A 17678-nucleotide genomic window follows, 5' to 3' on the forward strand; every position below is an offset into this window, starting at 1 on the left:
ACTCTAGTGCTGAAGCTCCTACCTGAGACAGTAAATCACTCAAGTAGCTGAAGAAGTAATACAATGTTAACTACCTAAATGATGCATGCAGTATATATAGCCCTTTCTTGTCATTCATATCCTTTTACGGTTGTCAAATGGGGTAATTTTCTAGAATAGGATAGAATAGAATAGAATAGAATAGAATAGAATAGAATAGAATAGAAAATCCCTTTATTGCCAGACAAAGCCGGACTGAAGGACAGCACAGAGGCCAGTGCTGGGAAAGTTCTCTTTCTACGTGAACAAGTTCAAAGTTCAGTTCACACATTTTAAAATGAACTAGTTCAGTTCATAGTTCATCATTCAAAATTTTGAACTAAGTTCACAGTTCCAAAAAATTGAACTAGTTCATAGTTTTTTTATTTTTTTTTTCATATATTGCTCAATATACGGAGCCCCTCTGATGACATGGTCAAAAAAAATTTTTAATTGTGGCCACGAAGTAGTATTTCGTGCGCACAAAATACTACTTCGTGGCCACGCAAAAAGTTTAACGTGCGCACGAAATACTTATTAATAATATTAATATCATTCCTGGACAATTGGGTAAGCAAATCGAGCGCGCCTTCTCTAAGGTCTAAGGCGCGCTGAATGTAGGTGAATACTTGTAGTTTTAATCAAAATGGTAAACAAAGGCAGTCCAAAAATCCAACTAAAAATGTAACAGACATCATGGAGACATCAAGGGAAAACACGTACACGGAGCCAGGGAGAGACGAGGGGAGACGACTACAGCGAAGACAGGACCAGCAACAACAGAGGAACCAACAAAGAGGGAGAGCATATATAGCTGACAGAGACAAAGGGAGGGCTAACGAGCTGACAAGGAGCAGGTGTGAGAGGAGACAACGAGGGAGCCAAGGGGAAAGGAACACACACACGCACACAAGAGGTTTACAGAGGACAACAGAAAAACCTGAGAACTAACAAATCTAGAAATTACAACAAAAAAGGAATTAAACCAATAAAACTAGGGAACATAGAGCAAAGTAAAGCACAATATAACCAAAACCGTGACATACAGGCCCAGATCTACCACAACAGACAATACCACAGGTGCAGACTGTGTAAAGAGGCCGCTGAGACAATCCAGCACATAACTGCAGGGTGTAAGATGGTGGCAGGGAAAGCTTACATGGAGCGCCATAACCAAATGGCTGGAATAGAATACAGGAACATCTGTGCAGAGTATGGGCTGGAAACCCCAAGGTCAAAGTGGGAAACACCTCCAAAGGTGGTAGAGAATGATCAAGCCAAGATCCTGATGGTAATGGCAAACCAACCGGACATTGTGGTGGTGAACAAAAGGCAGAGGAAAGCCGTTGTGGTTGACATAGCAATACCAAGAAACTGCAACATCAGGAAAAATTAACATGAAAAACTAGAGAAATACCAGGGGCTCAGAGAAGAGCTGGAGAAAACCTGGAAGGTCAAGGCACCAGTAGTACCCGTGGTCATTGGGACCCTCGAGGCAATGACCCCCAAACTGGAGGAGTTACAGCAGATCCCTGGAAATACATCATCTAGGTCCAGAAGAGGTGCAGTTCTCGGAACAGCAAAGATACTGGCAGAACCCTCAAGCTCCCAGGCCTCTGGTAGAGGAAAGGAGCTTGAAGGAAAAAAGGAGGAGACGATGAGGAAGAGTTTTAGTTTTTTTTATATTTATATATTATATACATACACTACTATATACTACATATATACGTACAGTGAGGAAAATAAGTATCTGAACACCCTGCTATTTTGCAAGTTCTTGCACTAATAAATCATGGAGGGGTCTGAAATTGTCATCATAGGTGCATGTCCACTGTGATACAGCAGCAAATAAGTATTGAACACCTGCGGAAATCAATGTTAATATTTGGAACAGTCGCCTTTGTTTGTAATTCCAGAGGTCAAATGCTTCCTGTAGTTTTTCACCAGGTTTACACTGAAGGAGGGATTTTGGCCCATTCCTCCACACAGATCTTCTCTAGATCAGTCAGAGTTTGAGCTCCCTCTAAAGATTCTCTGTTGGGTTTAGGTGTGAAGACGCCAGAACCTTGATATGCTTCTTTGAGAGCCACTCCTTGCTTATCCTGGCTGTGTGCTTTGGGTCGTTGTCATGTTGGTAGATCCAGCCTCCACCCATCTTCAAGGAGGTCGTTCTCCAAAAACTGGCAAGTAGGGATGATGTTTTTGGAATGGTTCTCATCATGTCATGATCTGCCCTGATAGCACACCCTAATTGTTCATTTCATTCACCTGCTTAACTTTGTCCGGTCCCTAATCACTCCTCATTCTAACCACCTGTGTTCCTGCTTTATATTCAGCTCAGTCAAGCTATCAGAGCCAGATCCTTGTTTGTTTGTTTTTCGTTTGTCTTTAGGTTCTGTTTTCGTTAGTTTTAGTTAGGTTCATGTCCCCATTCCAGTGAGGAGATTATTCTCAAGCCAGTGTCTTCTGCTGAGTTTATTCCCTAGCCTTCAGCTTTTCCTTACTGGTTTCTGATTACCTGATTCTGTTCCCTCTCACCCACTGGTCCTGTTCGTTCCATCTGATCTGTTTGCCTGAACCACCTTTGGACTCCTGCTTGATTCTGCCAATCTTCCTTGGTGCGTTTCTGTTTGAGCTGGTTGCACGACGCACGGGACTCTGAACCTGCCTTCATGCTCTGTGGGTTCCTGAAACCTGGATCTGTCCGTTCCTGTGTGGATTGTGACCTGGATCGGAGTCCTGCCTGTTCACTGGTGTTGCTGCATCGGGGACGTTTTGGACGGCTCAGAGCCATATCTCAATGGCATGTGCATTGGCTGATCCTACCTATAATTGAGGGGATGCACTGAACTGTTAAACCAGGTAAGTGACTCACTTTGATAATCATCTCCTGTCAGAACATTGCAGTCACTTACCTGTGTTTGTCCCTCCAGAGTGTCAGTGATTGGGTGGTGCCCTGCAACCCTTCAGCAGCCTCTGCGATCCGCAGGTTCACAGCAGCCCACTACTGTTCAGTTTCAGTTAGAATATTCCAATAAACATTTTGATCTTTGCTACTGACTGTCTCACTTTGAATACTGGGTCCATCTGTTCCGTTTTATGACACATTCTTCTTCCTCCAAACACGGTAAGTGGAATTATGACCAAAGTTCTATTTTGGTCTCTTCTGACCTCATTATTTTCTCGCATGATTCCTCTGGATCATTTAAATAGCATTGGCAAACTTAGGACAGGCCTTGATAAGTGCTGGTTTAAGCAGACGACCCTTCCGTGCCATGCATGATTTCAAACCACTCTTAGCATATTACCAACAGTAACCATGGAAACAGGATTCCCAGTGCTTTTCAGGTCATTGACCAGCTCCTCCCGTATAGTTTTGGGCTGATTTCTTACCTTTCTTCAGATTGTTGAGACCCCACCAGGTGAGATCTTGCATGGAGCCGAGTCCAAGGGAGATTTACAGTCATTTTTAGGTTCTTCCATTTTCTAATTATCACTCCAGCATTGGACCTTTTTTCCCCAAGCTGCTTGGTTATTTCCCCGTAGCCCTTTCCAGGCTTGTGGAGATGTACAATTTAATCTCTAGTGTCTTTGGACAGCTCTTTGGTCTTGGCCATGTTAGTAGTTGGATTCTTACTGATTGTATGGGCTGGACAGGTTTCTTTATGCAGCTAACCAACTCAAACAGGAGCATCTAATTTAGGATAATAAATGGAGGTGGACATTTTGAAGGCAAACTAACAGGTCTTTAAGGGGTCAGAATTCTTGCTGATAGACAGGTGTTCAAAATGCTTATTTTCCTCACTATATATACAGTGGGGAGAACAAGTATTTGATACACTGTTGATTTTTCAGGTTTTCCCACTTGCAAAGCTTGTAGAAGACTAATTTTTATCATAGTGTTAAAGAAAAATGATTATTTTTTAGACTTTAATACAGTTAATCTTATGGCATGTGTAAACACTCTCACTTGAACATATTTCTTAATTTTGAACAAGGCTGTGTTAATGATTTAAAACTACTAATGGATAAGTATTTAGACCACCAGCCCATAGAATGAGTATCTCCTGGGGGGTGAATAACAGTTAAGCCTGCAGGAGAGATTTCTGCTTGGTTTACAGAAGGTCAAAAGTGAGGCCCCCCGCATTCCACAAGCTGTCTGTGAGAGCTTATCTTGTGTTTTATGACTTTAGGAATGCTAGATGCCAGGACAAGCTTTCCGCCTTTTCTTGTTAAAACAAAGAAGCAAATGACCCCAGATGTTTGCAGTAAATAAGGGGAAGCCCTAGCAGTGTCAGAGATGGCGTTTGATTGGAGGACCGAGGGCCAGCCCCTTTTTGAATGGATTAGATACAAGAGGATAAAGCTTTCTAATTAGAAGAAAAAGATCAGATTTTGCTCTTGCAAACTCTCCAAAGATGTCTTGTACGTCTTTGCTTTCTTTCCTCCTATGTCAGGTAATGGAATGTATGTCTCTGTTGTTCTGCAGTTTCTGGTGTAGGTTTGTGCATTGTCTTATTTCTAAGTTTATGCATTGTCTTATATTGGATTAAACTCTGTAATTCTGTGACGTCAACACGCAATGTTGGTTTTATTACCAAACGCAGCTCGCCGAGTGGACCTGGGGAAGGGAAGAATCAGAAGCCAATCTTTTTCCAAAGTTAACTATGATTAGAATATTTTCTTCCTTTACAATTGGGGGCTCGTGCCGGTTCTGGAGTCTCGGCGGACGGCTGTTTGGTCCTGATTGATCCGTTTCGGCCCGACGCTTCGGTGTGGTAAGACAGTATTTGATTATTTTTCAGTTGTCTGAAGCGCCGTGTGGTCGGACCGGGGCTGATTTGCTGTGTGCGGCCTCACAGAATTCAGATGCTGCAGAGGTAGATAAAATCCCTTCTAAAAGAGTCGGTTGTTTAAGGATTTGAATAAATACACATTACAGGGAACTGTGGCTAGTTCAAACAGAGCCTTTACGTTAACTCTGACTTAAGCTGGGTTTTTTAAAAGAAGGTTTTATTGATTGATTAATTAATTAATTGATTAATTAATAAAGATTCATTTATTCTTTTTACCCTGAGGAGCAATGCCTGGGCCTCTAAAAAAAGTATTTTGGAAATTTGTGTATTGGTTAGTTTTGGCTTGTATCAGCCGGAGATTTCGACTCATCTCCAGTGGACTTATAATTATTTGGGTTAATTGGATCGAGTTGTATCACTCATGGAAAAGGACTAATAGCGGGTTAATTGGACCGAGTTGTATCACTCGTGGAAAATAAAGGACTAAAATAAATTATTTGATTTAATACGGGTTCAATCGCTCTCCCCAGCTGAAAAAGAAAAAAAACCTTTTGTCACTGGGCGGATTGAGTGATCGAATAAACTAAATTGAGGCTTATTTTCGCCTCGAGCTTGACCCAGCTCTGAAGTGTAGGACTGAGAAGTTGAAATGAGAATAAAAGGGATTTGTAAAATTGAAATTGGACAATTAAAAGATGCGTGATACATTCTTTTAGCCGGCTCCTGACGTTTTCTTTTCTTTTTTTCTGTCTTTTCTTGACTGAACTACAACGTTGTCTGTGTTTCTGTGTTTTGTATGTTTCTTTGTGTTTGTGGCTGTGTGTCTGTCTTCCCCCGTTATACTGTAGCCTATGTCCCACCACGCGCTTCTGTCTATTCGTCTGTCTGTGTCTGAATTGTGCTGAGATTGTGCGGAAGTGATTTGTGTTTCAAGATTGTGTTCTGAAATATTGTTAAATATTTTTGCTGGATGTTGTATTACTAACTTTCTGTTAAAATGTGCTTCTGTGGGACAGAGGTGTCTCCGTTTTGGATGCAAGTTTTGTTTCACAGCAGGGGGACTGATTGACCCCCCTTATTTGCATTTTGGGAGTGCTTCAGTTCTGTGCTATTTCCAGCTCACGCTTTCAGGGTTCTTGGATTTTGATGTGAATTGCTTTAGGACTGTGTTTTTGTGTGAAAGTGAAAAGTACAAAAATAACAGATTTACAGATGTTTTTTACTTTCCAGCGGTGATATGTGTTGCAATCAGTTTCCAGGACTAGAGCACTGAATGATCCAATGTTTTTATAATACTGTAAACATTGACAATCACTTCAATTTCTAGTTTCCCTGGACACAGGAGGAACACCCTCGCACTGATTGAAAGGAGAACATATGATGTTTTTCTGCTTAACAGTGTTTTATTACACTGTTAATGTGGACATTTTGAAACAGCTAATGATTGACTTTGTTTCTTGTAGGACGATCTTCGTGTGCAGAGCCCATTTCCAGCAATACGTGACCACATGAACTGTTTTTGGTTTTCCTACAGGGGGTCTATGTAGCCAATTTAATAACAGTGGCCTATCATGAAAATACGGTTGTCGTGTAAATTTGTAGTTTTTTAAAAAGGGTCACTCAAAACTGACAATATTAGAACTATTGGATAATAATGTCTTTTTATTATATTTTTTCAACCATGGTGTTATAATATTTGTATGTTTAAAGACTTTTACAGGATGAATTTTGTTGAAATCTGGTAACATCCTGCATCATTTCATTACAATGTGTTGATGAGACTGCTTGAGTGTGAATGAGATGAATGTGGTAGGAGATGGCCTTTAATGGTTTTAGGATGCTCTTATTTAATAACTTGACCTCAGTTTAGTGTGTAGCTGTGTGATATTTTTCTTATTTTAAACTATTAGGTACACTGAAAGTTTTGTATTCAAAATATGTTTTTATTACTGCTTTAAGGACAATTTTAAGGTAATGACGATTTCCATATTTTGCTGTCAACGATCTGGTTAAAGCGAATCATCTGCTTGAGCATTGAAATTAATATGAAAACAGAATTCACCTTGGGCTTAAAGCATATAGATGTATTATTAGAAACTTGTGGTTATCACACTTTGACTAACAACACTAACAACTAACACTAAATTCTAACTAAATAAACTTGTTTAATTTTCATATGGGTTGACTGAAGGACATGTTGAAATTTTAAGCATAATGGCCGGTAATTTCTTCCATTTTTGTTTTTCCATCCTCTAAATTGTTTTTCTTTTCTGGAAATAAGAAAACACAGGGGGATGTTATAAAGATAAGACATTACCAGATGGAACTTTGAAATTTTACATAATCTCAGATCTAGTTTTGAATACTAATGTAAGATTTGGAGAAATGTGAACATCTTATGATATTTTGGGTTTTTCAGCAAATATTATATAAAATGACATAGATTTCCAAATTGATTCAGATGAGAATTTTATTATTCAACAGGGGAGAGAGCATAAGTAGACCTAAATTCCCTGTAAATTGTTTGGATATGGTTAGATGGTAACTTTATTAATCAATAATTTTGATTTTTTCGATTCAACAATAGTGAATTATGGATTTCTTTAATTTAGAGTCATTATGCCTTCCCTGCATTACTACAATATGGTGTATGTGATCAAAGAGAGCATCCACTAAATTAATTTGATCATCTCAAATTTGAACGGTTTCAAATAACATCCTATGCCATGACTATTACATTAAAAATTTTGATAGATTTCTGCATCACGCTGACCTTGATTATATACCAGTTAGGGTGTAAATTGTTAATTTTGAGAATAATTTTGGTTTAAAACTAGCTATGAAATTCAGATAAAATGTAAAGGATTTTTAAATTTTGAAATAGGACTTTGGTCCTGTAGAAGCGAGGGACAATGATAAGGACATGTTTGGTATTTAGTAAGAACAATATGCAATTCGATAATTATTTGACCAAGGGCAATTCCAATCACAACATTTATATAGTATACAGTACTTGACATTCTAGAGTTTGTTCTAATTCTTTAATGAGTTTGTGAGTTTGTGATTTTGATTTGTAGTTTGATATTAGCACAAAGAGTGAATGTCATCGAGTATTTGACGTTTATTGATTTTGACAGTAAGTGTCATTATTTTCATAATTCTTGCACATCCGATCGTGATGGGGGTATCGTGGACTAATTTACAATTTCTAATCTATTCTTTTTGCAGTTCAGATTTGGGCAGTTGGCCGTTTGTGCTATAACAACAACAAATCTAGCGCCACCACGGGAGGAGCATCACAAGATAAATTTTATTATAGTAGTGGAAAGTAACAAAATGTGGCAAATATAAGTTTTGCTTTTTAATTACTTTGTATTATTTTTCTCTGGCGGTTCTCCTTCCTTCTGACTTGATGCAATCTTGGGGGAAGGACTTTTGAGCTCAGGAGATCATGGGAAGAGTATTTTGAAAGGGATCTTCTTGATTAACCGCAGTCAGCCCTTGGGTTGCTGATCAAAGACATGATGATGCTGAACTAGGCCATCATCTGCTGACTGTTGTATGAAAGCCCGAACGCTGTTTTGAGCGATTACGAAGGTCAGTGAAAGCGAACTGTTTCCCTGCTGTACATGATGATGCTGCACGAGCTTGCCAAAGTGCTGCTCATGAAGGACCTGGCAACAGATGTCTCCTTTGACTGTTGCTTTTCATGCCTGGCTGAAAACAAAAGGGACTCAAGCGTTATCTGTGGGAGTCTTCTATGGCTGGGAATCAGCAGTGAGTCGGGACCACAAAGATCATAGCTTTTTGTCCAAACCCGGACGGGGGTTTCAGTAGATGACTGGTCTGCTGGTTTCTATGTCCTGCTCTGTCGACCACGAAAGGCTGACCAAAGTTCATCAAAGCGGGACTGTATCCAGATGTTTCTGCACTGCTGGAATGACTGCTTCTCTAGACACGTTCTGATTCAGCAGATAAAGAATTGGGGCATGGCAAGTCGCTCAGCGGTGGTCCTGTTGTGTGTTCTCATGTTTGATCCTGGATTCTCACCTCTGATCATGTGACCTGGGCGCCAAAGCCCACTCCTGGGGTTCCCTTCAGTCTGCAGGTTGGAGACGAAATGGGTGCCAACACAACTTGGTAGTGGTGAATAAGTTCTTTTCTTTAAATTTTTGTAGTGTGTGATGCCATTGTTCTCTTCTTATTTTAGATATAGCACTGAGGCGCCCTGTTTTCTTCACGTCCTGCAGCCCTGCAGTGTAATTCTAGGTGTTGAGGACAACCCCATCTCCTGGGGTCAGAGGTTTTTACGATGCAGTTAGGGGTTGGTGTGCACCAATTGTTACGACACTGCATTCCTCCATGATTCACTCTGTTTGTCTCACAAAATGCTAGTGTGTCTTTTTTTTTCCCTTCCTGCCTGAAAAGAATGGGCAGGGACTAATTATTGCAATTACATTTTTTTAACTATAGCTGAATTGCATTGTGTGTTACGCTTCATCTATTAGGGAAGATGATCTAAATTTTTATTTGCATAGTACAGAGGCTACCATTCAGTAAAAATAAATTTTAAATTTAAATGGAATTTGAAATTAAGGTGTTAAAGTGGATTGATGGGTGTCTATTGAGCTAACTGAGCTAATGACACCAAGTTCTGTGTTGATTTCATAAATTTAATCAAACATTAAATTCTTTGATTGAGGTGTGCAGATTGTAACAGTAACTGGGACACCATGTTTGAATTGCATCCAACTGTGTTACATGAGGCTAAAGTTAGTGGTGATAGCGGATTTCATCTCAATGAGTTGTATAGGATTTTTATTGTATTCTATGACAGAACATTTGTTCTGTTATAGAAACAGGGGGACATGAATGGAATTGATCTGATAGGCAAATTTTTAGTTTGGATCTCTGCATTTACTTTTCGGACAAAGAGGTTATTGAAGTTAAATCAAAATACATTAAATGTTTTACGGTGTATTACCAGCATTAAAGATGAGCTAACTATTTGGATATGAAATAAGTAAAATGTATAAATTGAATATACTAAACAAAATATTGACTATCAAATAATTTACATAAAATAGTGTTCTTAAACTAAGGAAGGTGATCATTGGATTGTTGTATCTCTATTCATATGTTTTAAAAGAAGTTGTTTAACTAAGACATCCAGGAAGGTCTAAACTAAAGATTTACATCATTTAATAAATTTAGCTGTATTGAATCTCTCTCCAAAACTGAAAAGGCATTGATAATTGATAAACAATATAAAAAGGGTAATACATTATTCAATTAAATATTTTATAAATAGGTTTTTAAATGAATAAATGGATCAAAGGTAAAAATGGTTGAAATTTTTGGGATTTAAAATATGATTGGAATAAAGTAGGTCATTTTTTATATTTAGTGACTCATGTAAAGCAGGCTGATCATTCTTTAAGGTTTTAAAAAATAGAAAATATGATGATTGAAATTAAATTGGTCTAAATTGGAGATTTACAAATTAACAGTTATGGAACTGCTTCTAAAATACAGTTAAGTTTTGGGTTTAACATGATAGGAAACTTTCATTTCTCATGTAGGCCTTATATAAAAAGAGGGTCAAAGGATTGATAAAATACAACTCCAAAGTAGCAGATTTATAATACAAAAGGAAGACAGTGAAGCTGTCATAAAGTGTAGGATCAATCATTAACCAATCAACAGGGTTCTCTCCATATGAGCTCCAGACAGGACGGATGTTTCCAGGACCTGCTACCCGCATTCCAGGATGGAAAGGTAAGCTTGCACATTTATCTCATAAAGATTTCTTCAATGAGTTACAGGTCCTGGCAGCAGAATTTACAAAATACCAGACGTCACAGGAACGTCCAGGCTCGGGATCAGTTCGGGGAATCGACTGGGTGCGCCTGATGGTCATCAAAAGAAAGTGGTCTGAACCTCGCTTCGCCAGACCATACCGAGTCGTGGAGAGTACAACTCATGCTGTCCGTCTACAAGAGAGAAGGAGACACGTGGTTCCATTGGAGTCAGTGCACATCAGCTGAGGAGCCACGGCGCACGCTGCAGGGCATACAGGAGAATCTACAGTCTCAACCTGCGGTCGAGGATTGTCTGAGGGCACATCACAGCGCGGAGGAGGATCTGCATTTCCGGGCAGAAGTCTGCCAAAACCACTTCATTTTCCTGAATTACAAGGCTTAAAAGGCCCAGACAGGCACAATAATCCTGTTCCGGTGTCCTTCCATTGAGAAAAGGAGATTGCACCCTCTCCTTAAACTCACTGTTAAATTGGCATAATACTCCAATTTTCAGTGAGCAACGGACACTCAGGTGAAAACCTGAGGTTTACAACCGAGGAGGAACACGTGAAGGATCCAGCTACAAGATCATCATTAACTTATCTTCTTTTTATTGCGTGTTTTCGTTTTTGCGAACTCTTCAAGAACATTCGTTTCTTTTTGCGCGTATTTTTGGATCGTTTCCTGACGAAGAATTCATATTCATTTTTGAAAGACTATCGAAGGAGCATAGAGACGAACTCTAACTTCTTATTGTTGAATTGTGAAAAAAAAAAAAAAAAAAAGGTCTTTTGTAATTTTTATGTGTTTATGATGTATTTTTTTATGTTGTTATTGTTTTGTATTGACAAATTGTAATTTTTGTGGCGAGTATTGTCTTTTGAGTCTGCTGAGCATTTTTTGGTAATTTCGAGATATCTTGCTTTGGTTTTCTAATTTTATACTTGGGCTAATATTTCTATTGTGTGTTTTCTTCTATTGACATAACTGAGTTTTATGATTTTTCATGTTTGATAAGTGAAATGTATTTTTTAGTTTAGTTTTTACTGGTTAAAATTTTGTGGTTCATCAGGTGAGTATTAAATTGTTGGACAGCGCAAGATACATTTGATAAGTTTAGATTATGGAGTTCAGCTTTAGACACATGACCTGGCAGTGGACCTAGGAGGTGCTGTTTAAAAAGGGGACTGTTATAAAATTGGGCTAATGTTTTAGTTTTTTAGTATACTACATAGTTTTTTGGTTCCTCTATTAGAAGGCTTAATCATTTTATTTGTGAGGTCTGTATGTCTCAGACCTCAAAACGGGGACTGTTAAAGAAAAATGATTATTTTTTAGACTTTAATACAGTTAATCTTATGGCATGTGTAAACACTCTCACTTGAACATATTTCTTAATTTTGAACAAGGCTGTGTTAATGATTTAAAACTACTAATGGATAAGTATTTAGACCACCAGCCCATAGAATGAGTATCTCCTGGGGGGTGAATAACAGTTAAGCCTGCAGGAGAGATTTCTGCTTGGTTTACAGAAGGTCAAAAGTGAGGCCCCCCGCATTCCACAAGCTGTCTGTGAGAGCTTATCTTGTGTTTTATGACTTTAGGAATGCTAGATGCCAGGACAAGCTTTCCGCCTTTTCTTGTTAAAACAAAGAAGCAAATGACCCCAGATGTTTGCAGTAAATAAGGGGAAGCCCTAGCAGTGTCAGAGATGGCGTTTGATTGGAGGACCGAGGGCCAGCCCCTTTTTGAATGGATTAGATACAAGAGGATAAAGCTTTCTAATTAGAAGAAAAAGATCAGATTTTGCTCTTGCAAACTCTCCAAAGATGTCTTGTACGTCTTTGCTTTCTTTCCTCCTATGTCAGGTAATGGAATGTATGTCTCTGTTGTTCTGCAGTTTCTGGTGTAGGTTTGTGCATTGTCTTATTTCTAAGTTTATGCATTGTCTTATATTGGATTAAACTCTGTAATTCTGTGACGTCAACACGCAATGTTGGTTTTATTACCAAACGCAGCTCGCCGAGTGGACCTGGGGAAGGGAAGAATCAGAAGCCAATCTTTTTCCAAAGTTAACTATGATTAGAATATTTTCTTCCTTTACAATAGGTTCTCTTCAACTGTGAGTGATGGAATTTAAAACAAAAATCCAGAAAAATACAATGTATGATTTTTAAATAATTAATTTCCATTTTATTGTGTGAAATAAGTATTTGATTATCTATCAACCAGTAAGAATTTTGGCTCTCACAGACATGTTAGATCTTCTTTAAGAAGCCCTCCTGTTCTCCACTCATTACCTGTATTAACTGCACCTGTTTGAACTCGTTACCTGTATAAAAGACACCTGTCCACACTCTCAATCAATCACACTCCAGCATCTCCACAATGCCCAAGACCAGAAAGCTGTGTAAGGACATCAGGGATAAAATTGTAGACCTGCACAAGGCTGGGATGGGCTACAGGACAATAGGCAAGATGCTTGGTGAGAAGGCAACAACAGTTGGTGCAATTATTAGAAAATGGAAGAAATACAAAATAACGGAAAATCTCCCTTGGTCTGGGGCGCCATGCAAGATCTCACCTCGTGGAGCATCATTGATCTTGAGGAAGGTGAGGAATGAGCCCAGAACTACACGGCAGGACCTGGTCGATGACCTGAATAGAGCTGGGACCACAGTCTCAAAGAAAACAATCAGTAACACTGTACGCCGTCAAGGATTAAAATCCTGCAGTGCACGCAAGGTGCCCTTCCTCAAGCCAACGCATGTCAAAGCCTTTCTGATGTTTCCAAATGACCATGTGAATGATCCAGAGGAGGACTGGGAGAAGGTCATGTGGTCTGATGAGAAAAAAACAGAACTTTTGGGTTTAAACTCCACTCGTCATGTTTGGAGGAAGAAGAATGATGAGTACAACCTCAAGAACACCATCCCAACCGTGAAGCATGGCGGTGGAAGCATCATTCTTTGGGGATGCTTTTCTGCAAAGGGGACAGGACGACTGCACCATGTTGTGGGAAGGATGGATGGGGCCATGTATCGTGAGATTTTGGCCAACAACCTCCTTCCCTCAGTAAGAGCACTTAAGATGGGTCGTGGCTGGGTCTTCCAGCATGATAACGACCCAAAACACACAGCCAGGGCAACTAAAGAGTGGCTCCGTAGGAAACATCTTAAGGTCCTGGAGTGGCCTAGCCAGTCTCCAGACCTGAATCCAATAGAAAATCTTTGGAGGGAGCTTAAAGTCCGTGTGGCCCAGCGACAGCCCCGAAACCTGAAGGCTCTGGAGGAGATCTGAATGGAGGAGTGGGCCAAAATCCCTGCTGCAGTGTGTGCAAACCTGGTCAAGAACTACAGGAAACGTCTGATCTCTGTAATTGCAAACAAAGGTTTCTGTACCAAATATTAGGTTTCATTGTTCTGGTGTATCAAATACTTATTTCACACAATAAAATGGAAATTAATTATTTTAAAAATGAAAATAATGAATTGTATTTTTCTGGATTTTTGTTTTAGATTCCATCACTCACAGTTGAAGAGTACCTATGATAAAAAATTACAGTCTTCTTCAAGCTTTGCAAGTGGGAAAACCTGAAAAATCAAAAGTGTATCAAATACTTGTTCTCCCCACTGTATATATCTATATATATATATATAGATATATATATCTATCTATAAATATATATATATATATAATGTTTTTGGATCAATAGTTATGCATCTGCATATATTTACATATGTATGTCATATGTCTGAGTCTGAGTGTGTATTTATATATATATATATATATATATATATATATGTATGTATAGTGAGGAAAACCTGCTATTCAAACCTGCTGACCCTGTAAAATCTGTGACATATTTTCAGCCAAGTGCTCGATACATGTCAGATTGGACAATGTGTAACGTTAATTGACAACCACTGATTAATCTAATTTAACAAGTATGCTGGTAGATGAAGAAACTGCTATCATGACTGAACTCAAGCATTAGATTCAGAGTTGAGCTTTTAACATTGCCTCATCATTCATGTTTCAACTCACTGTTTGGATGTTTGAACATAATTTTCTACTTATATTGATAAAAATATAAGTTGAATTATTTTCATCATAAAGCGGCAAAAACATTTAAAAGGCTTGTTTGTAAAAAAATAAAAAATAAAAAATATTTATTAGACATACAACTCAAATATGGCTGATATTTCAACACCGGATCCATGATGAGGACATTTTTTCAACAGCCGTTAAACGTTGAAGGTCAGTTGAATGCCAGCTGGTTAAATTCTTTCCAAAGTGTGTTAAATGCTATCCTTCTTCTAATTATGTGCATTCTAGGCCCTTTGTGTTGAATTATGTGTCCAAGATGACAATAAAGCTTCTAAATATATTACCGTAGACCATTATACACCCACACACACACACACATATATATTTGCAATTGTTTAGTTAACTACATCAATAATGATATAAAAAAAGAGAGTTTATTTCACAGAATAATTCATTTAAAGAACCATACAGACTTCTTCATTGCAGGCAACAATCAGCATCCATAGAGCAACATGGTGACATCAGCTAAGAGGAGCAGCTGTGATGTTGTTGGTCTGAACCTGTGGGCCGAGCGATGCATCAAAGGCCACATACTCCAACTGGAATCCACCGGCAGTAAATGAAGCGTCAGATAGAAACTTCAGGGTCATGACATTTCCTGAAACACAGCAGAGATGGATCTGATTAAGAACTTCAAAGGGCCGAGTCTACATGGAGTACCAAGGTACTAGAATAAAACAATGATTTCCTTTGGTCTTTTCCTCATGTTGAAATGCAGAAATCTCTCTGCCTGTGGCTTTATTATAGAGGTTTTAAAGTAAAGGAAGATCTGTTATTTTTTGTTTGCTTGTTTGGTCATTTTACCCCAGTAGAGGGAGCTCTGGAGCAAGATAATTGTTGATGCCAAAGTACAAAGCTCAAATATTCACACATCATTTAAATCAAAGAATAAAGATTTCAATTTGTTTTCTTGTTACTAGAAATAAATATTATTCATAGAAGCATTTATTCTCTTAATCATCTGTTATATTCTACCGTAAAAGGTCTGCTTATTTTTGCAAACTGACATTTAAAACAAAAAAATTATGCATATTAAGAAAAAACTAAATAATAAAAGATCTCCTGCAGGTAGATATTATTTATAACAACTTTATATAAAGTAAACCATTTGTAAATTGGCAAATTATGAAACGGTAATGATAAAAGAAAATTGTAAAAAGCATTCACAAAACTGTAATTAAGTCCATAAGATTAAGAGGAATTATTAGTCGTAAGTGTTGCATTAAAGGAAAAAACGAAGTGAAAACAGACAGTTTCTTTCTTTCTATAGTTTGTCTATCAGAATTCAAACTAATTCTTTGATTTTATTTCATTTTTATTCTTTTCCCCATGATAATGGTGGAAATAATGTCAGCTTACCTGTGCTGATGATGTCATCTGGTAAATAATCACCACAGAACCTGAAACAAGATAAAAAAAAAAAATAAGAATAAATAAAAACAAAGATTACTTTAAAAAAGGGAAAACAATTTAATTAAATTCAAGTTTATTTCTATAGCGCCAATTCACAACACATATCATCTCTTTACAGTTCACCAGATCATCCAGTCAAGTTTTCTATCTAAGGAAAACCAGCTGATTGCATCGACTCATTGACTCTTCAGCAATCCCTCACACTAAGCATGCTTGTAGCGACAGTGGAGAGGAAAAACTCCCTTTGAACAGGAAGAAACCTCCAGCAGAACCAGGCTCAGTGTGAGTGGCCATCTGCTGAGGCCGACTGGGGTTCAAGGAGACAGAAGCAGACATAGAAAAAGAAGCATAGATACAAAAGGCAACTGTCAACCAGCTCCACAGGCGGCCCCGTCCAGGAAACACACAGCCAGGCAGACGAGCTCCGAGCCAGCTCCCATGTCAGAGGATGAAGAGAGCACATCCAGTTTATCACAGTCAGAGAAACAGGACTACACTGGAAAACAGGCCAAGCTCCAACATCTAGAAACAAAGGTGTTGATGGCAGCAGCACAGCTGATATTTCTCTCCAGGATGGTGACAAAACAAAATCCCATGAAGAAGAACAGACATATGGTAGATTTTATGTTTGATATCTATGGTTTGCATTAGTGTTCAGTAGAAGCACCTTTCACTGGAGGTACAGCTGCCCATCTTTTAAGGATGTTTGTTATGTCTCCCTGCACTACAAAAACTGTAAATCTAAGTGAGTTTTTCTGATCAAATCAAAATAAGTCATTTTCTCTTTAAATAAGTGCATTTTTTCTTAAATTGAGGAGGTAAGTGAAAAACTTTGCCAATGGAATGAGAAAATTTATTTTTAAAATAAAAAAAAAATCTTATTCTTAGTCTTATTTCAAGTTCATATTACCTAATCATCTTATTTTAAGCATAAAAATACTAATTCCATTGGCAAATCATTCTTATTTAGCTACTCAAATTAAGCGTAAATACACTTAAAGAAATTTTTTACAAATTTCTAGATAATTTTTGCAATGTGCATCACTTCTATGAATGAGCATTAAAATATTTCTTCTTTTGGATGATTGGCCGGATTATTTTAATACACACACACACACACACACACACACACACACACACACACACACACACACACACACACACACACACACACACACACACAAAAACGCACTTACATACAGAACACATACATACACACATGTACATATATATACATATATACACATACATACATACTAGGGCTGCAACTAACGATTATTTTAAAAATCGATGAATCGTACAAAAACTATTTTTTATATTAACCTCTTTATTCCAAAATAAACATTTTAGACAGAACAAACAAGCACACAAGTACAGGTTGCTCATTAACTGTACTGGTGCAATATGAAAAATAAACGTTTGTGTTAAAACTACGCAAACTTACATGAGAAATGTAGCTGTACATCCACAAAATATAGGCTACTTTGTTAAATAAAGCACAAAAAAAGACAGGCATTTTTGTTTTTAAAAGCCCCTAAGG

At 38.1% G+C, this 17678-nt stretch overlaps 1 protein-coding gene across 1 annotated transcript in view; it reads right to left on the reverse strand.

The window, feature by feature from the left end:
- Positions 1-15080: 15080 nt before the first annotated feature.
- The window catches only part of tnfaip6 (tumor necrosis factor, alpha-induced protein 6), a 30403-nt gene continuing 27805 nt past the window's right edge, over positions 15081-17678 (reverse strand). The window contains exons 5-6 of the mRNA XM_038273203.1: positions 16085-16125; positions 15081-15323 (exon numbers count right to left, since the gene is read on the reverse strand). Coding sequence (XP_038129131.1) covers positions 15187-15323; positions 16085-16125 — 178 coding nt within the window. The 3' untranslated portion in view covers positions 15081-15186. The remainder of the gene's footprint in view (positions 15324-16084; positions 16126-17678) is intronic.

The sequence above is a fragment of the Cyprinodon tularosa genome, unplaced genomic scaffold (genome assembly GCF_016077235.1).
Source record: "Cyprinodon tularosa strain WSP-4 unplaced genomic scaffold, ASM1607723v1 ctg860, whole genome shotgun sequence".
NCBI lineage: Eukaryota > Metazoa > Chordata > Actinopteri > Cyprinodontiformes > Cyprinodontidae > Cyprinodon > Cyprinodon tularosa.